Source organism: Nycticebus coucang, chromosome 7, assembly GCF_027406575.1.
Source record: "Nycticebus coucang isolate mNycCou1 chromosome 7, mNycCou1.pri, whole genome shotgun sequence".
In the NCBI taxonomy this organism is placed as follows: domain Eukaryota; kingdom Metazoa; phylum Chordata; class Mammalia; order Primates; family Lorisidae; genus Nycticebus; species Nycticebus coucang.
Genome location: NC_069786.1, coordinates 121,982,078 through 122,003,126, shown reverse-complemented (window position 1 = coordinate 122,003,126; position 21,049 = coordinate 121,982,078). Strand labels below are relative to the sequence as shown.

The 21,049-nt window shown below is 38.4% G+C and overlaps 1 protein-coding gene across 10 annotated transcripts in view; it reads left to right on the top strand.

Moving 5' to 3' along the window:
* The window catches only part of DOCK10 (dedicator of cytokinesis 10), a 277,597-nt gene that overhangs the window by 175,824 nt on the left and 80,724 nt on the right, over positions 1-21,049 (top strand). For all 10 annotated transcript variants that reach the window (XM_053597597.1, XM_053597595.1, XM_053597593.1 and 7 more), the window contains exons 10-18: positions 137-220; positions 327-482; positions 8,017-8,238; positions 8,421-8,543; positions 10,040-10,122; positions 13,402-13,524; positions 16,772-16,851; positions 19,591-19,778; positions 20,273-20,338. In XM_053597597.1, coding sequence (XP_053453572.1) covers positions 137-220; positions 327-482; positions 8,017-8,238; positions 8,421-8,543; positions 10,040-10,122; positions 13,402-13,524; positions 16,772-16,851; positions 19,591-19,778; positions 20,273-20,338 — 1,125 coding nt within the window. The remainder of the gene's footprint in view (positions 1-136; positions 221-326; positions 483-8,016; positions 8,239-8,420; positions 8,544-10,039; positions 10,123-13,401; positions 13,525-16,771; positions 16,852-19,590; positions 19,779-20,272; positions 20,339-21,049) is intronic.

Below are 21,049 nucleotides of genomic sequence, written 5' to 3'. Positions count from 1 at the left end.
ACACCCACCAAGGCCCCACCTCCCTCCCTCCGTCCCTCTTTGTTATTAAAATAGGACTACTTCTGGGCCATGTGGGTGTGTCTGGGGCTCTACTTGGATATTTCGATACCAAAGACTAACGCTGTTTTATCTGCAGTACCTCACAGAAACTGAAGATACTGTAAAAAACACTCGAAACTTGGAGAGGCTCAATCTCTTCTCACTGGATCCAGATATAGATGTAAGTCAGAATTCTGTCTAAGCCAATATGAACTTGATCCGTATAACTGGGGGTTATAATTTATAATGTCTTTTTGTTGGTTAAAAACTTCCAAAACATTTTTTAGACCTTGAAACTTCAAAAAAAGGATGTTTTAGAGCCTGACTTTGTGATCAAACCATTTGAAGAAAAAGCTGCCAAGAGAATCATGATCATCTGTAAAACTCTCAACTTAAATCTTCAGGGATGTGTAACGGAGAATGAAAATGACCTGATAACAAATGTAAGTTTCTGTTCTGTGGGCCAGATCATACCAGCCTTGTCAAAATTTCTTCTACTTCTGCTAATCCCAAGCACCAATTTCACATGCCCTGGTGTACTAGGGAATATGATGAACAGCGTTTTTCCACATTATACAAATGCACAAGTTCTAAGGTAGAATTTGTCAATAAGCTGCCTACCACCATAAAATGTTCCTTTCAATTTAAAGAAGTATCATCAGAAGGACTGTGTTCTGGGATTCATGAAATCATCATGGTGGGTTCAGAAGATCCCCAGGCTTGTATCCTTTTAGTAGGACTCAAGCTAGCTTTTAAGCCAGAATTTTTACTTTAATATTTGTATATTTATTTTTATATATTTTTATGTATATCAGAGAAAAATCAAAGCTAACAAATAAACCCTGTGATTTTACAGCTGTTATTGCTGAGGCCAAGGCTAAACAGTGAATCGAGTAAAATAATATTAGATAAATATTAAATAAATAATGGTACAGGTGGCACATGGGAATAACAAAAATTACAAAGGTTCCACACTGATATTTGGAAACATCAGCATGTTTGATGAATCTATACAAGATTCCTTTTCCTACTAAGGGAGCTTTGTTGAAAATTTTCTCTTAGTAATCTGGTGGACAGTTCCATACTGATTATAAATGTATGTGTGGGACCAGGACATTTTACCAGCATAAACATTTTTAAATGTTGAACTATGGAAAAGAAAATCAAAACCACTCATCATCCTACCATCAATACAAGTCACAGTTAACATTTTGGCATATTTCCTTTCATTCTTTTTTAATGCTTGCTGTCTTAACTTCTAATCTATCATCACTTAATTGTCACTTCCTCAAAGAAGAAAACTGACTTCCAGATCCTTACTGCAAGTTCCATTGACTTTGGAAGGCAGAAATAGCATCACATTCTTAGTACTAATTGGTCCCGCATTAACCCCAGGCCTTCCCCTATTCATGATGCAATGAAAACAACCTTGTTGGAAGTCATAGTGAGTGGCTGGCAGAAAGGATTGATGTTTTCAGAAGATGACTCCAACATCTCTAAACCTCATTTTTTTATTGCCTCAGTGATTCCTTTTGAGACTCTTACACCCTGATGGATGTAGCAGCAAAATAAGGTTCATGGTGTGGACTTCCAATTTATGAGGAGAATCAAATGAGATGTGCCACACTTGGATCAAATCACCTGGCTTTCCAGTTTAGGCTGGGCAGGTGGATTACCCTCAATCTCTCCTATAAATGGGGATGATAACATTAACTATTTTAAGTGATCACTGTGAAAATTAAATGAGGCAATACATGGAAAAATACTTAGGGCTTAGTCCAATGTAAATATCACTAAATATGTGCTGTTATCTAAACGTGTGGGAAATTGCTTCGAAATTTCTAAAATCTATGCATGCTAATTATTGATATTTTCATCGTTACTTGTGAGATTCTTGATGACGAGTAAGCTCAAATGGAAACACGTCATCTATAAGAATCTTGCTCCAAAATAAAGCTTCTTCACGATGTATAACTTTAACTGTGCACTAGGTGTGAGTAGAAACAGAGGTAGTTGAAGCCAGATTGATTCGTTTTCCTGATCAAGCACTCTTTCTGTGTTTCTGCTGTGGGTCAGATTTGTGCTGAGTGCAGGGAAAGCAGCAGGGAACTACTAAGCCAGGTCTCGCGTCCCTCCTGGACATTGTAAAGGACAGAGAGTAAACAAGAAAACAAATGAGCAAGATAATGGTACATTGTGAGGAGTTTTTAAAAAAGAAATAAAGCTGGTGAGACCTGATGCAGGGAAAGGAGGGAAAAGGTTACTTTACACAGGCTGGTCGCAGGAGGCCTCCCTGCAGAGGTGACATCAGAAGAGAGACAACTAGAGAATGAGAAGGGTAGAAAGCAGGTCAGGAGAGAGCATTGTAGCCAGGAGACAGTGCGGGTACACGCGCCTCGAGATGAGACCACGGGTCTCTCAGCAACTTCTAGGAACTGAAAAGAGACAAGGAGGGGAGGAGACACGGATCAGGTGGGAGAAACGGAGGGAAGATCATGTAGGATCTTAAAGGCACAGGGAAGAGTGAGTGGAAGCTTTTTAAGGGTTTTAGGCACTTTAAAATCACATGCTGAGAGTTGTGTTTTTAAAAGATCCCATCAGAAGAATGGCTTGGCGGAGACAGAGGTGTCCAGGAGGCCAGTTGATAGAACTGCTGTCACCACCTGCTACCATCTTGTCTCACAGGGCCTGAACTAGATCTGACAAGGAAGGAAGACGGGGAGAGATGGACAGATTTGACTGCCATTTTGTAAACTTAGATGACAGGTTTTCCTGATGTATTAGATATACAGAATAGGAGGAAGGGAGATCTCAAGGATGAGTCCCTTGGTTTTGCTTTGGTCTTTTTTTTTTTTTTTTTTTTTTGAGACAAAGTCTCATTCTTGTCACCCTGGGTAGAGTGCTGTGGCATTGTAGCTCACAGCAACCTTAAACTCCTGGGCTCAAATGATCCTCTTGCCTCAGCTTCCTGAGTAGCTAGGACTACAAATGCCTATAATAATTCCTTGCTAATATTTCTAGTTTTAGTAGAGGTGGGATCTCACTCTTGCTCAAGCTGGTCTCAAACTCCTTAGCTCAAACCATCCACCTGCCTCAGCCTCCCAGAGTGCTGCGATTACAGGCGTGAGCCACTAAACCCAGCCTGCTTTGGTCATTTCTATTCACGGTGGTGCAATTTCCTGAGATGATGAGACTGCAGGAAGGGCAGATTTGTGGGATATAGGTCAAAAATTCTATTACAAACGTGTTAAGTTTGATAGGCCTATTAGATCTCCAAACAGAGATGTCCTTTGGGAAAATTCAGATGCAAATTTGAGACACAAAGGAGTGACCATGACTGGAGATATAAATTTGGAAGTCTAGTCCAGACAATGGCCTGGGAGCAATCATCTAAAAATGTCTGTGTGCATAGAGAAGGGGCCAGGAACCAGATACTTAAAGGGTGGGTAGAGTAGTGACCAATGGAGAAAAGAAGGAATGATTACGGGAGTGGAGATAATCCAGAAAGAGCAGATTATGGAACCGAGGGAGAACTGCCAGCTGCGGGGTGGGGGTAGGGGGTGACTACTGAGGAGCTGAGGAACTTGAGGTCAAAGAGGGCTCCCATAGACAGGGCAAAATACAAGATGTCCCTGATTGTGGCAAGGGCAATACCCATGGAGTGTACAGTGTTAGGAGAAATCAGACCATCCTTTCATGCAAGATTCCAAACCAAAACAAAACCTAGAAACTCAGCTCTTGAAACTATGTGAAAGTATCAGGAAAACTTAACCCAAATTGTAATGTCACTTAATCTCATTAAACAAAAATAGGCCTGACACGGTGGCTCATGCCTGTAATCCTAGCAATTTGGGAGGCTGAGGCAGGAAGGCCAGCCTGAGCAACATAGTGAGATTCCCTGTCTCTACAAAAAATTTAAAAATTAGCCAGGCATGGTGGTGTGCACCTGTAACCCCAGCTACTCAGGAGGCTAAGGCAAGAGGATCACTTGAGCCCAGGGGTTTTAAGTTGCAGTAAAATACGATTATACCACCGCATTCTAGCCCAGGCAACAGAGCAGGACGATGTCTCTAGATAAATAAATAAAATAGTTTGGGGGCCCCAGCACATCCCTAAGTGAAAGTTAAAAACTCCCATTTAGAAACTGAAAATCAAAGCTAATGGGCTGTTCTTCCCGGTGCCGAGGGCATGTGACTCTTTCCACATGGATTCCTTTCTTTGTGCTAAGACCCATATTCAGAAGCAAAATGTCTATATTTGGACCAGGCTCCCCAGACAGGAGAATAGACCCAGGTTTAGAGATTAGCTTTAGCGTACCCTTTCATAACTGTCAGGGCCAAGGGCTAAGTCGATTTGGAGCATTTTCTTTGTCTCTATTGTTTTAAATGTATTTTCCAGTTGATACAAATGTTGAAAAACTAGGAAAATACTTTTCAAACAATAATTTCATTGTGCTTATAAGCAATAATGCAAAGAAGAAAACCACAGCCTTACCTTAATAGCAGTTTGTTCTTTAATGGTATTTTTTTAATCTTTGTATATTTATTCAATGACATTCTTTTCTTAATGCAACTATTTTTAAATTCATTGTTCTAATTCAATGAATATGTTTTAAATTAATTGAAATATTTCTCCAAGTTGCTTAAAAGCCAACTACTGCATTTAATGGATGAACTTCTAAAGACTCCCTGAAAGAACTTTTTCATGATGAGAAAACAATATCTGACAGCATGTAATTTTTTTGTCAGTAAATTGTAAACCAAACTCAAGTTGGTGGTTTTTATAGAATAAAATATTTCTTTGAAAATAGAAATTGATTCCAAAAATCTAAGCTAATAAAGCTGCCTTACTGTAGAGCTACCTTTATAATTTTATGTTCCTGAATTTTTAAAAAGAAGAGTACAGAATTCTCAACATAATTTGTGAGGCTTTGAAGGTTCTTTGTTAAACAAATCCTTATTGAAAAGCCAGTGATTTGACATTTATGTAGAAAAAGGTGGATTGAAAGAAATAAATGAATCACCATGTGAGCTTTAATTTGTGATGGACTATCAAAGAAAGTATTTACTTCCATTCATTGAGCAGTAATGAAAATCAAAATGCAACAATTGGGGAAAAATAATAAGGACTTTTTTCTTTGACTTTCAATGTGTTTGGGGTTCCTACCTGAGATATTTTCCTATAATTTTTGCAAATTTCAACTCTTGGCAGACTACCATTACCACAAACCAAGAGCTTTTCTAAATTAAATTAAATTGGTAAAATGAAAAACTTTTACTTCACTATTCTTTTATATTTAAAAAGATAATTGATTGAATTTATTTCATATGTTGTATCTATTTCTAATGGTGAGGGAGCTGGCAAGTATTGCTTAATATTGAGGAATAGAACTTGTTCTGCTGTCACAAGCTGGTCATGTTATGATGCAGAGGACACGAGATTCCTTTACGCATTTAAAAGATCCAGAGCATGGATGAATCTGGGTAGAAATAGCTGGATCATAATGTGGCCCACCTATTACTTGTGGTCCAAGCTCTGCTTGTCCAGAGAATTCTAGCATTTCAGATGATTAGCCTCAATTCAAAATTAATACAACTTTAAAAAAAAGAAATTCCGTTTTTGAAGGCATATTCCATCTTTAATAATGCAGATGTGTAATTACATATGTGGGCATATAAATAATGTATGTAATTATGTATATATGTTCAAGTGCATAATCTGTATATAATTACATATATTATGTATTTTTTTCTTCATCAAATTTAACCTCTGTTGCATTTGATGTTTTCCTGGTTGACCACTCCTTCCTTCTTGAATCTTGCTGTTTTTCCTATGATACCCTGACAGTATTTTAAAATTTTTATCGGGTTTTTATTAAAATTTCTATTTTTTATTAAAATTTCCCAATCTCTTTTATAAGCCGTTTTCCCCAGCTCCATCTCTATCCTTTGCATGCAGGTATTTCCCAAGATCCTGTTCTAGTTTTCTTGTCTGTATCTCAGGGCGTAAACAGGAACACACATACAAAATGCTGAGATTCCAGCATAATTTCTTTAATGGGGTTCAAAACTCACAAATCCAGCTGCCACTCTGATGTCTCACAGATGACGTTCTCTGCCTTATGCACAATTCATATTTGTATAATTATCCCCAGAATCAGCAAATGACTTTGTTTCCTTTATCCCCAAACCCTGGAATTTTTTTTATGCCCCTGTGCATTTCTTTCTCCGATCAACCAACAGACAAACATGCCAAATATTTCCAAGCCTCTTGGTTGCATTTCATGTTCTCAAATGCTTTTCCCACAAACACTTTCTGACTAAAATTTTTGCTCCACTCTGTTCCCATGCCTGTGTTCTTTTCCTGTGCTTTTTTTCGAGTCTTTGTGTCTTTGCACGTGTCGCTCGTCCTACCTCTAACCCACTGTTTGCCTAATTCCTACTTAGGAAATTGGAGCATGCCCTTGGAGCTAGAAAATCACCAAGGGTCACTGGTGGCCATCATGGTCATAGCTGATTCCAGTGGGAGTTATCAGTGGAGGTTAAGACTCATAGTTTGGTTTGATGAGTAGCAAGGCATGGGGGTAATCTCAGAATATACTTCCACAAACACAGACCAGTTACCAAAGGAAAATGGTGACCTTATAATGGAGAAAACTGGCAGATACCAACGTGACCAGAGTTCACGTCATAGGTGCTGAAGCATTAACCCTTTGCACTCTTGATACAGTGAAGGATAAAATCTACCATCACTCTGGGGCATTGCTGCCAAAAGGACAAGACCTGAATCTGGTCGTGAGGAAGGGCATAAAAGACCTGGGTTAAAGGTCATCTTTTAGCATGTGTGTCCTATACTCTTTAAACTGTCAAGAACTCAAAGACAGAGAGAAACTGAGGAATGAATCAGATGAAAGTAAACTGAAAAGAAATGCCAGGAGAATGCAACAAGTGTTCATAGATGGGTTCTGGACCACAAAGGAAAGAAAGAAAGAGAGAGAGAGAGACGTTTTCAGTTTCATTAGCGGCATTCAACGTCAATTGTGCATGTAAGTTGGACAGTGGTCTTAGGCCAACCTTGCTTTCCTGACTTGCATGGTGTTTAGGCAGAGGTGTGTCCTGATTTGGGAGGTACACCTGCTGGAGGCTTTAGGAGTGGAATGCTATTAGAAACTTGCTCTCAAAATATTCATATTAGTTATAATAGGGAGTGTGCGTGTGTAAATGAGAGAGAGAAAGAGAAAGAAGATAGTTGGAGAATCTGATCAAAAGGAGAGATTGTTTTTTGCACCATTCTTGCAATCCTACTGTAAGTTCAAAATTATTTCAAAATAAGTAAAAAAATAGTTCATATCTGTTTACCAAACACCCAACTAAGATATCAACTCCTCTTTGAAAACTTGCTGCCTGCTCTGCCAGCAGACCCCAGCCCTGATGCTCACCTGCTTATCACACTGTTTCCATATGTATCTTGCACGTTAATCTATTCAAATGCTGTAGGACAGCAGGAGGCACATACATGTGCGGTAAAGGCTGAATGAATATTAGCTCTTATCATTGTTCTATCAAGCTCTGATAAAAAAAATTGAGAAGTGAGTGGAACAGTGATGTTCCTCCTGGGTGCAATCTAGAAACTTCTAGGATATCCTTAGATTTCAAGGGGTCTGGGGAGGCTGAGCTGACGAATATTTTCTGAGAATACAGGAGGGATAACAACAAAGATTTGTAAGGCCAACCCATCCATATAGTACAACACGTGGAAGAGGATACCTGGGAGGGAAACTCGAGGGAAGAAACCAGTGAAATACAGGACTGGGACCCGAGCCTCCTGCTGGAGGAAGGGGCTCCAGGTCGTTCTCAGATTCGAGGGGAGTTTGCTTCCTGCATGTATTTTATCTGCTGCTTTGTTAAATGGCACGTTAAAGAACCTGTTGCATCGGTACTAATTTTATGTCAAACACATCTATTCCTTTTAATGTAGATTGAGCCTTTTTTTGTGAGCGTGGCACTTTATGACCTCAGAGACAGCAAGAAGATCTCCGCCGATTTCCATGTGGATCTGAATCACCCCGCTGTCAGGCAGATGCTCTCAGAGGCTGCCATGGCTTTGGAAAATGGCAACATTGACCCTGTCACTGCACGACAATCAGAAGAACCTCACATCAAGGGACTTCCAGAAGAATGGCTAAAATTTCCAAAGCAGGTGGCTCTTTGTTTCCTTTTCATGTTCCATTGTGCTTACCAATAGATCACATAAGATGGGTGATTTCCCAGATAAAAATTCCCTGAAAGCTGTTTTTTTTTTTTTTTTCTTTAAGGCAACATTTTGTAAATATCTTAAGGGTGGGTTCTTAGACGCTCACTAGCTGCTTTATTTGTACATAGGCTGTATTTTCTGTAAGCAATCCACATTCTGAAATTGTTTTGGTGGCCAAAATTGAAAAAGTCCTGATGGGGAACATTGCCAGTGGTGCTGAACCTTACATTAAGAATCCAGACTCAAACAAGGTAATGCGTAATCTTTCTTATAAATAACTTCATTTGCTTTCTGGAAATGAAGTCACACTGCTTTGCTGAGCTAGGAAATTTAATAAATGTATGTCTTAAAATAGTCACTTATTGGTGAAATGAATATCCACCAGGGAATTTTTAATGTATATCTTTTTGGTTTGCATGGGTTTTTTTGTTTTGTTTTTTTACCTAGCAATTTCCAAGACTCTATTGGTAGAAATAAATTTAAATGTGAAAAAAGCTTTAAGCAGGGATCAAAGTTATTAACAACAATGAAACGTGTGGAATAATTTGAATAAAAGCAAGTGAATACAGTTTACTAAGACATCGGTACTGCTAATGATGAACTAAGTGAAAAAGTTAAGATAGGTAATTGTGCATCAAAGTATAATAACACATAAGTGAATAAGGAAAGAGGAAAGGAAATACTGTAAATGCTTTGAGTGTTAAAACTGTGGGTAACATGCTTTCACTTTCTTCTAGTATCTTATTTTCTTTAGTAATCTGTTATGGTTTAATCAACAATAAAGATGGAAAGTTTATATTTTCCTTGCCAAGGAAAATAGCTCAAAAGAATTGTATTTGAGCATGTGACAATTCTGGGCAGCATTTAACATATTTTCTGAGGGTCCTTTAATTCAAGATTTGCCAAATTACAGTGTGCAGGCCAAATTCAACTTTGTAAATAAAGTTTTATTGAAACACACTCACACCCATTCATTTATCAGTTGTCCATGGCTGCTTTCCTGCTGCAGCAACAGAGTTGAAAAGTGGTGACAGAGGATGACCACAGTTGAAAAGTGGTCCATGACGATGCATATATTTACTATACGACCTTTTACAGAACAAATCTGCTGGCTTCTACCATAATGGATAAAAAAGAACAAGAGAACAGATCATAGACTGTGGATGTAAATTTGATAACACTTTTTTATTTAAGATTTTAAGGTCTTTTAAGTTAAGAGATATTCTAAGATAAAAATATTTTCTACATTTGGAATTTCCAAACTAAAAAAAAAGAAAGAGAGAGAAATGTTATACAATAGCTTAAACACAGAGACTACCATTTGGCCCTTTTTTTTTGAGACAGAGTCTCACTATGTTGCCCTCAGTTGAGTGTTCTGGCATCACAGCTCACAGCAATCTCAAACTCTTGGCCTTAAGTGATTCTCTTGCCCCAGCCTCCCATGTAGCTGGGACTACAGGCACCCATCACAACATCTGGCTATTTTTGTTGTTGTTGTTGCAGTTGTCATTGTTGTTTAGCTGGCCCAGGCCAGGATCGAACCCGCCAGCCTCAGTGTATGTGACTGGCACCGTAATCACTGTGCTATGGGCGCCAAGCCCCATTTGGCTCTTGATAAGGTGATGTCTATGGGCCAGTAAGGCAGAGTTTCTCTGAGTTTCAATAAAATAATAAGCATTTAGTATTATTTTACATGTACAGCTTGTAAATTGCTATTCTAAATAACATTTTCATTTTTTTCCCTTAGTATGCACAAAAGATACTAAAGTCAAACAGGCAATTCTGCAGCAAATTGGGGAAATACCGTATGCCATTCGCCTGGGCGGTGAGGTAGGTTGGCCCTTACAACCAACAAAATAGAGATTCATTTACAGATGGCACCAGAAGCTTCATTTTTGAACACTTTTGTATTGCCTGTTATTTTTAGTGTACCCACATGCAGAACAATGCTAACAGGGCCATCTTGGTGACCATCGCAAGCTCGCCAGAGACATATGTTTCATAGAACAGTTTAGCAAGACAGCTTATGATAGAGGGCAGTGACCTATGTGCACTGTGTGCATGACTAGGCGTACTGGGGGTCCCTGGTAGATATCCAAGTCATAACTTGTTTGTTACATCTTTTAGCCATTATTGAAAGAACCTGAGAAGTTAGCAGAAGTGACGATCCTACTTTGAAATTGTCTAGTGAAATAAATATGCTGGAAGAAAGAGATTTCTAGAGAGGTTGACAATATTACCAACCATTGAAGTAATTATCCCTAGAATAAGTCAGCCGAAGAAACCACAAGCTCATGCCGTATTAAAGCCCAAATAGCACTTTCACTGTAGGGTAGGTATCCACTACCAGTTCATGTGTGTAGACATGATTTACATCTCCATAAATTTCCCTGGCAACTGAGAACAGCGGTTAGCAGCACAGTTCTAAAGATTGCATGTTAGACCACTTGGATTATCTAACCACAAAAAAGCACAAGATCCAGCTAAAGAAGATTCTAATTTCCCACTCACAATGTGGAAACTGCTCGAAATAAATCTGACCACATCAGAGGCAGGCCGGCTGTTACTCACGAGGTCAGCAGCTCCCTGACCTACTTCAACGCCCTATTGATTCTGTGACTACTTTGCCTTTCTGTTATACTTTGGAGATTGTAGTTTGTTTCATGGTATAGCTTTCGGTGTGCCCTAAAGTGTTTTGGCCCTTACAGTTAATTGTCATTAAAAGAGGAGAACTGAAAATTTAGTTTATGGCCTTATTTTTACCCCAGTATAGTCATCCCACCTGCTGCATTGCTCACCCCTGTGAACTGAATTTTATTTGGAATTATTCTGTTCTCCTCTTGGGCACCAACTATAATGCCATCTTACAGTGAAAAGGTGATTCTTGGAGTAGGACTAGAGAGCACATGCAGAGGACCACAGGGTGTTTTACACTTATTGATTCGGAAGAAAGTTGGCCCTTCCCAATGTGGCATGTTGGAAGTGGAGCTCTTCCCACGCTCATCACCCCCAGAGTCACACGTGACAAAATCCGGGCCAGGACGCTGGAGTGATTTCTTTCCCTCTGTCTCATATTACATTCTAAACAGACAAGCACACAACATGGCACTTTCTTTAAAATTAAACAAAACTAACACAAGAATTATATCCTGCTATCTCTAAATTCAGAGAAAATGCACAATGCCACCGTTATCTAAGATTCCCGTGCTGATGGCAACATCCCCAACAAATGCTTGTTCAAGCTCCATTTGAATCCTTGCAGTGACAAAAACCCATGGTGCTTCCTTCTGTCTGTCTTTTTCAAGCTCTATTGATGAAATAATTAATTCCTCGAAATAATCTTAAACTGCCTGAGAACCACTTTGTTTGTTTTCCATAACCATGAAAAAAACACGTCTAATTCATTCTGTCTTAGCTATCAGAGATACCTAAGCTTCTTTTCTTTTCACTAAGAAAACAAAGATCTGATTCATTTACACAGATTGCTTCAGGACAGCTGGGACATATTTTCTGATCCTCCCAATCATATCCCAAATATCGTGGTTCTGAGATCTCACAATGTAGGGGTCATTGCTCAACGGTGGCAGTTGGAAGCAGGCTTGGTGTCCCAGCCATCCAGAGATCCTCTGTGTAAATAAGTCAGCTCTTTGTTCTCTTGCCAGTTAGTATATTTATTAAGCAACCAGTTCCTACAGCATTGTGAACAAAACCTCTTGCATGGGGCTGTTCTCTTTCTTTTTGGGATGAATATCCAAGATGAATGAGCCGTCTCCATGACAGAGCAGTGGAGAAGAGCAAAAATGAGTTATACAATTCACATCTATCAAAGTCACTGATTATTTAAAAAGCTATTGCTCAAGCTCAGTCTAACAAAACTAAGTCTTTAGCAAGAAGTGGCACATCAGTTTTATAGATGCGAACAAAATCAGAGCAATTTGTTTATACTTAGTATAATCAGATGTAATGATAGTGTTGAGAAAGACGTCAGACTGGTTTCAACATCTCGTGCACTCAAACAAAAGCCCTGTGTAATATGTAAACAAAAATCATTTTCAAATTCAGTATTTTCTTTCCATCTCCCTACTGTTATCGGATAGAAGGCCTTTTTACCTTCTCTCAGTAACTGCTATGCAGAGCAAAATAAGGAGACAAACTGAAAGAGTCTAAAAATATCATTCTGATAAATGCCTGGCCCTTTGTCTATATTTTACACTGAAGCTCTATGGTCTGAGGTCCATTTAAACAGCCATTTCAGCCTGTGCATTGAAGTCTTTGGTTCATTGAAGAAAAACAAAAAATTGTGGTTAAGGCCCTTAAGTTAGAAGAAGAATTCAACGTTTCCATAATATTGAAGAAGAAACAACTATTTATGGGTCTAGTCTTTCTTCAACCACACATTGTATGAAGTACAAGGACATTTAGGCATGCTGTGTATAGGAAACAAGTACTGCCTGGCCTTAATATATTATTTGGACAAAAACAATTTATGTATTTTAATTAAGTCTATTTAGTGCCAAGGCAATAGACCAACAAAGGAAATAAAGGCTCAGATTCACAGTGTTCTTCCTATTGAATACAAAAACATGACTCAGGAATATTCCATTTTACCTTTCTCTCTGTCCTAAATGTTGTGACATGGGCGTACTTATCTCCATGAAAATGTTTCTAGAGTCTGGCCTTCTGTACCCGCATAAAACCTTATCCCTGTTCCACTATTCATAAATCCTAACAGTGCCACCCAAATTGAAGTGACCCTGTTTAGGATATCTTGAGGAAATAATTAAAAGGAATAACCTGTGTTCTTATTCCTCTGTGCTTCTCTAATACTCCAAGGTTTTGATGTAAGTTACTAAATGTGAGATATCATTTTTAAAAAGTTATAATATGAACTACTGTCACCTTAGACACAGTGTTGAAAATAAGAAATTAAAGACAACAAAAATACAGAGTGTAAATGAAACATTTGTCTAAGAAGTATTTTTGTCTTTTTATTTTGTAAGGTTCTAAAGTTTCTTCCATTGTAAATGAGAGATTTAATTTAGTTATCTTAAAAGCACAACTTCATAAACGATATCCAAATATTAACCCGAATAAATATTTTTCTTTCAGATCAGTATTTAAGGATAACCAGGGAAATGTGGACAGAGATTCCAGATTTTCACCACTGTATAGACAAGAAAGTAGCAAGATTTCAACTGAGGACCTAATTAAACTAGTGTCAGATTACAGAAGGTATGATTTTTTTTTGGATATTCTTGAAACTTAACATAGGTCAGCTACATTGATTTGTTATCTCTGCATAAACAATACCTGATTAGCTGATCCACAAATGTCTAACCTCCCTCAGAAAGGAGATGCTTTTCCGATGACTTCATACATGCCCAAATATGCCCCAAAAGTAAAATTTGCCAATGGGTGTGAAATGTTAAACCATATCAGTTATCTATTTCTCTGTAACAGACCACCCTAAAACTTAGTGGCTTAAAATGACAACGCTACTTATTTTACTCCTAAGTCCACAATTTGTGCACAACTGAGTGAGGACAGCTCATGTCTCCCACTCACAGCTGTGGGTTGTGGGAGGCCAGCTGGGGCCAGAAGATCCAATATCAAGAAGGCTCATATAACATCTGGCCCATTAGTGCTGCTGTTGGAAGCTCCACAGGGTCTATGAGCTAGAAATCTTGCTTCTTCTCCATGGGCTCCTGTCCACGGGTTCCTGTCCATGGGATCCTTTGTCTCCTCCACTGTATGGTGGCTGTATTTTAAGAGAAATAGTTCCAAATGACAAGACGTTTCAGGCTGGGGGCCAGAGACTACAATAGTGCCATTTCTGACATACCGAGCTGCCAAGTTGTGGCGGAGCCCAAGACAGAGACTCTAGACTCAAGGAAGGGGAATAGACACTTCTCAATACAGGGAATGTTAAGGAATTTTAGAACTATATTTTAAAACTCCACAGAACAGTTACAGTGCTGTGAATACAGTCATTCAAATACATTTGGAAAAGACAGTGGAAATTATTGCTGAAAGAATAAAAATAAAAAGCCACAACATTGTTTGACTGACTGTATCACCTTACATGCAACATCTGGGGGCGATAAGGTAGGTCTTTGATCACAAGGCATTTTTCAGAAGCAGTTAACCCCTAATACACAGGGCTCTACCCAAATATTACCTCTGCCTTCCCCATCTAAAAAGCAACAATCTCCGATCAATTAGGTTGTTAGCCAAGATGAAAATAGTACCCTATTCTGAAACAAGCATGATTAAAATTTTTGTAGCTTCTGTAGAGAATATGTTTCTATTTGACTGGGAGGAATGTTTGTTTTCTCAATGTTTGTTTTTGCTGTGGAAAAAATATAAGCTATAGAAAGCAAAATAAAAGTGAGAAGTAAAATCTTTGAAAAGTTCCTGAATCCATCTCACTTCTTCTGTAATCCTGAAAGACTACTCCTTACCTGAGGAGAGCTTTCCACCCTTTAAGGTAATAAGCCATCCTGTCCATACCAGTACCATCCCAGCCACTTCATAAGGCCACCCCAACCACTAAGTGAAAATTGATTTCCAATTTTGGTCCAGGACAACCTGTTAATCACATCCTTGTCCATAATTCTCACTTTGGAAATTATGGATTATTTTTTCATTATAATGTATCCTTTTATTATTCCTGACTTATATATGCTTTCCACTTGTTTGCTTTTGTAACTACTATGATATGTGTATTTGAGGCCTAATATTAAATAAATCGAAAACTTAAAAAATAAATAAATAAAAAGAAAATGGAGTGCTTTTTTCACTTTATTTCCTTTTGGCCAGTATACTGAAGCATGAAAATTTGTAACGCTGAGCAGAAGAGAGTAGGCAAAAGTTTTGGTGGGGAGCTTATACGGGGTGGACATAAAGTTTGTACAGGTGCCCACAAATTGCATATGAACTTTTTGCCCACCCTTTACAAACAGTAGAAAGCCAAACTCTCACAAAATCTATGTTATTTGTGCATAGCAAAAAGTTATTACCGTATCAATTAAGGGTACCTTGAACAGAATACACGAGGCGATGCTGACGTTAAGTTACTTTGTGGAAGCCTCGCACGGTAGGACATTTCTTCTCAGTGATGTCCTGACACGTGTTTAACAAGTGACTCTTGAGGGGAAAATTGGATTTGCACCGATGCCAATTTCTGTGGTGTAAATTCTCCTACCATTGTCGATTCCGAGCTAGCAATGGTGCGTCACTGAACATGGACTTAGGAAGAGATGGGCACCTTTTCTACAGCATTTCCACCATACAGTGAGGTTTACATAACCTGGAGGGCTCAGACAATCTTACCATTTAGTAAAATAATTAGAAAATGGTGAATTTTGAGTACTTATTATCCTTGTGTTTAATATAATTTGTTTAACTAGTAAATGTACATTATTTGATTTTTAATAATGGCTCTGTTTAACAACTGTCAGGCCAAATTGCTGAAAAATTAGCAGTTAGCTCTCACAAACTGGGAAGAGTTGGCTCTGACGCATCACTGTAATTATTCTACCTTTCAAAGTAGATTGCTTGAGAGGGATAACACAAGAAACTGTTATTAGGAACTTCCATGTTACTTTCAAGGAAGATTGAAGAGAGGTTTTCTTTTTTTTTTTGCAGTTTAGGCAGGGGCTAAGTTTGAACCCACCACCTCCTGCATATGGGGCCGGCGCCCTACTTCTTTGAGCCACAGATGCCGCCCTGAAGAGAGGTTTTAGCTGAGTCAGGGAGTGAATGTGAGGGTACGATAGGTGGGAGGCAGTGTCTGCATTCATTGCAAGGCGGACAGAGGGCGGAAGGAATCAGAGTCAGGAAAAGGCTCTGTGTCTTCTTTGTTTGAAGTCAAAAAAGTGGAGAAAAAAAAGCATAGACCGTCCACTTAGCAATTGTTGCAAAGACCAACTTTGCCCTTAAAACTTCTTAAAATGAATCATGAGGATGAATCATTTAAACTGGTTCAAATACTACCACCTTTTGTCAACAAAAACTATATAATTTACTATAGTACTTTTTTGATTATTTATGTGTTATTTGGGGTAGAAGAAAATAAATTTAAAATATTTTTCAGAATACCTTTAAAATATTTAAAGAATATTTATTTAAAATCTTTTCCAGAATATCTTGAAAATACGTATTCTGAATATCTTTCAGAATATGTCCCCTCCCCATTTTCATTTGTGGTATCACATAAATTTTGGTGTTTAAAATTAAACCGGTTAAATGAAATCATTCACAAGGTTATTTGGGGTCTGTGGTTTACCCTCATCAAAGCTCAGGATTATAGTTGACTACTTTTTTGTTGAAAACTGGAATGACATTCTTGTGTGTGTATGTGTGTATGTGTGTGTATGTATGTGTGTGTATGTATGTGTGTGTGTGTGTGCATGTATGTGTGTGTGTGTGTGCATGTATGTGTGTGTGTGTGTGTTTCGATGCTGCCATTCTCTTGCAGGGCTGACAGAATAAGCAAAATGCAGACCATCCCCGGAAGCCTGGACATTGCTGTTGACAACGTTCCTTTGGAGCTTCCAAGTATGATGATGATGTCACGGCTTGGTTGTAGAGTTTTGAATATTTAGTGGGTTTTTTTAGTTGGTCGATTGGTTACAAGTTTTTTGGGGGGGATGTTTGTTTTCTCCCAAAGGTTTAGATAAATGGAATTCATGATTCTATATTCTATAACAATTTGGGCCTTCTTATTTCTCCCTTAAGACAAATGATGAGTATTCTAGGGCAAGGACCATAGTCAGGGTACCTGACATTTATCTGGCATGCATCCAGCAAGCTATTAAATTATGTCATTTATTCCTCAAAGCCCTGGAGCTTTGCCAATGAGGAAAGTCAGGTTCGGATAGACTAATAAATTAATAAACCATGATGGGAGAATTTATATTCTTTTCAATTTTAATTTTTTAAATTTATTTCAGATTAATATGAGGGTACTGGTGATTAGATTACATTGTTTGCATTTGTCAGGCAAAGTTCAAGTTGTAGTTGAGCCCTTCACCCAGGGGATATGCTGTATGCCTGCACATATTTTGAGTCAGAGGAACTGTACAGAATATAAATTATTCAATTACATCTTTTGTATTAACCTGGATGGAGTCGAAGAATTCAAAAATATCGGTTGGTTCTGCCACACAGTCCTGCCAGAAGGATACTCCATACACCAGGTGTAGCCACGTCAGTGCCCATACAGTGATTATAACTCAAATATTGTAGAGTTAGACTGTGTTATTGCACAAAGAGCATACATTCTTTTTAAAATATGTTCAGAAGTCTTGTTTATGCCAGTGAAAATTTGAATTGCTGAAGGAGATTGTCATTAACTTTATAAATAAGAGTTTTAGAATTTAATTCTTTTTTTGTTTTTGTTTTTGTTTTGTTTTTTCTTGAGACAGTCTTACTCTGTCACCTGGGCTAAAGTGCAGTGGCATTATAAGAGTTCACTGCAACCTCAAACTCTTGGATTCAAGCCATCTTCCTGTCTCAGCCTCCTGAGTCTCTGGGACTACAGGCTCCAGCCCCTATGCCCGGCTAATTTTTCTATTTTTGTAGAGGTGGGATCTCCCTATGTTGCTAAAGCTGGTCATGACCTCAAATGATTTTCCTGCCTCACTCTTCCAAAAGTGCTACAATGACAGACATAAGCCACTGCCCCCAGCCTAGAATTTTTTAAGTGATGACCTTTGTTTTGTTACTTCTGATTATGCCTTTTAGTGACTTTTTCAGTGATGTGAAGGATGAATAAAGGCATCCTATAATGAAGTGTGAACATCACGGGGATTATTACCAGAGGACATTTGGATCACTACTGCACTATCAAATTCCTCAGTCTTTTTTTTTGAGACAGATTCTCACTCCATCGCCCTCGGTAGAGGGCTGTGGCATCACAGCTCACAGTAACCTCTAGCTCTTGGGCTTAGGCAATTGTCTTGCCTCAGCCTCCCGAGTAGCTGGAGACTACAGGTGCCCGCCACAACGCCCAGCTATTTTTTTCTTGCAGTTTGGCCGGGGCGGGGTTTGAACCCATCACCCTCAGTATATAGGGCCGACGCCCTACTCACTGAGCCACAGGCGCCACCCACAAATTCCTCAGTCTTACTAAATATTCCACTAATCCTTTCAATGTGCAGTATGATAAGCATTCTAACTTAAGCCATGGTTTTCTCCACATTGTTTTTATACTGATTGGTGTGAAAATCAGAGGATAAACTAAGCCATTTCCTCTACCTGGTTTGAGGACCTGACTTTTAACACCTGTGGAAAGGAAAAGCAGCAAATGTGCAAGCTAAATATTCTCTTTGAAAGAATTGTAGGACATTAGAAAAATATTATAACTGGCTTTGGGGGAAAAACATGTCATTTGATTCCCAAGCTTACATAGTTGATCGTTTTGCGTTTTAGAAACAAAAATAATCTCAGTGAGGTAAGGAAAGTAGAAGGCATGGCTAGCTTTCAGGGCCACACCTTCTGCCTTCCAACTATTTAGTGGCAAAACTTTATTAATTCCTAATGGTATTTTCTTTCCCCTTCCCCTTAGGTTGATCTCACAAGGTTAGATTTTTTTTAAAGAGTCTAAAAAAAATGAAGAGAAAAATAAATTGTATCTAATAATGCAGAGAGGCTTCAGATCCATGCTGTAAGATCTTTCCTCAGGAAGAGGTTACTATTGATCCATCTGATACTCAGTAATACAGTCATTGGACAAAGCTTTGTTCTATCATGTATCAATATCTGTATTATTTTTGTAGCATTATAGTAAAACTCAGTGGATTACATCTTATAATGTCTAGTCAGCAGGTTCAGAGGTTCATTAGCTAATATTAACTTTTTTTTTATAAAATAGTTATAAATCCATCCAAAAGATGTATTAGTTTTTTGAGACATCAGTTTTGACATTAAATATGTAGTTTATTAGACAGTCAAAATCTGATGCACTAAAAGTCTCCGTGAAACAACAAAAGAAAGGAAGCCTTTTGATATACATTTGCTATTTCCAGATGTACTCCATGCTTTTTCCATGTAATTCCTATCTCTGTTGACCTTATGAATTACACCCATTACTTTTCAGCCTTAAAAAAATAATGTAGTTTATTAATCTGCCTTGCCCACCTCCTACAAATTTTTCTTGCTAGCACAATTTAACATCAATTGATGTACAAGCAGGAAGTTTCTATCTTGAGTGGGTTCATTTTAAAATATGTTAAGTATTATTCACTTTAAAGGAACCATATTAAATGACCAACTCTTATTTTCTGATTTTTTAAGACTGTGTAACATCGTCCTTTATCCCTGTCAAGCCTTTCAATGTAATGGCTCAACCAGAACCCACAGTGGAGGTGGAAGAATTTGTTTACGACTCATCCAAGTATTGTCGTCCTTATAGAGTCTACAAAAATCAAATATACGTTTACCCCAAACACCTCAAGTATGACAGCCAGAAATGTTTCAACAAGGTAGGATATAAATTCCTGAGATATCACCTCTCTTTACCACATTTAGATCATGTAAGATGGTTCTTGAAGTAAAAAGTAATAATTACTATAGTCCAGCACTTTGCGGTGGAAAACTATTTAGAGAAAATACGTAGTAAGGGACAGTGATAATTTGCACCTTAAAAGTGTGTAAGTGTGTCATTTTGTAATGTATTAATAATCTTTTACAAAATCAGCCCTAAATAATTTTGTCATGGACCATTTTTTGTACTTTCTTAAGATACTTTAAAAATAGCATTCCTGCTCCCTTTACACATCAGCTTTTAATTCCCTTTTAAATGATCTTTCTGGGTCTGTCTACTGATTCAGAGCTTTATGGATAAATCACATGAAATGCTAGGTATTCTACATTCTGCAGATTTAATTAGAAAATGCTTGTTTTGGGCACTTGGATTATTTTCTGATGTTATTCGATAGGCAATTATAATTTCCATTTCCCCTTGCTGTAATTTCAGGCACGCAATATAACCGTGTGCATTGAATTCAAAAATTCCGACGAAGAAGGCGCCAAGCCGGTGAAGGTGAGCCAAGTCATCCCGGGGCACAGCAGGGGTGGGAAGGCGGCGGGTAGATTCCTTCTACTACTGAGGGGCTTTTTAGGTGACGGTGGTTAAAAAAGGAACAATTTAGCATATTTCTTTTAAAGTTTCTGAAAGTAACTGGTTTAATAGCCATCATTAACTAGATTTGTGAGAAATCCCTTAGTTTTTCATGACTTCGAAAAAAGGATACCATTCTAACGTGAAATAAATGCAAAGATTCCTCATTCGAAGACATGGCCCTCTTCAAAGATCAGCTTGTCTTTTGTTTCACGGGGCTTGATTGAAAATGGCACATCCCAGCCGGCCTTCCCGGCCTGTGCCAAGTGCGGCTGCATTTGGGCCTCATGGCTAACGCAGAGCCCCAGGGCTGTTCATATTTATGGAAGGTGCACGTCACCAAGTGCCTGAGGAACTGGAAAATGGCTCTGGGAAGTCAGTCCTGGTCATTGATCATGAGATTTAATAAGATCAATAAAACTATGAGGTTTGTACGAACTGTGCTGTTTTAACCTATAAAACTGCAATTGGGTGGCACTTTTTAGAGTCCGTATTTGATATAGAGGATACCGTTCTTACTTTAAGGACTTAAAGAACATAAAGGAACCTATAAAGCTATAGAGAGGGAAATCATGTTCAGTGGGCCCACTGCCAGATCCTACCAACTTCAGTGAATCTGAGAAGCAAGATGCT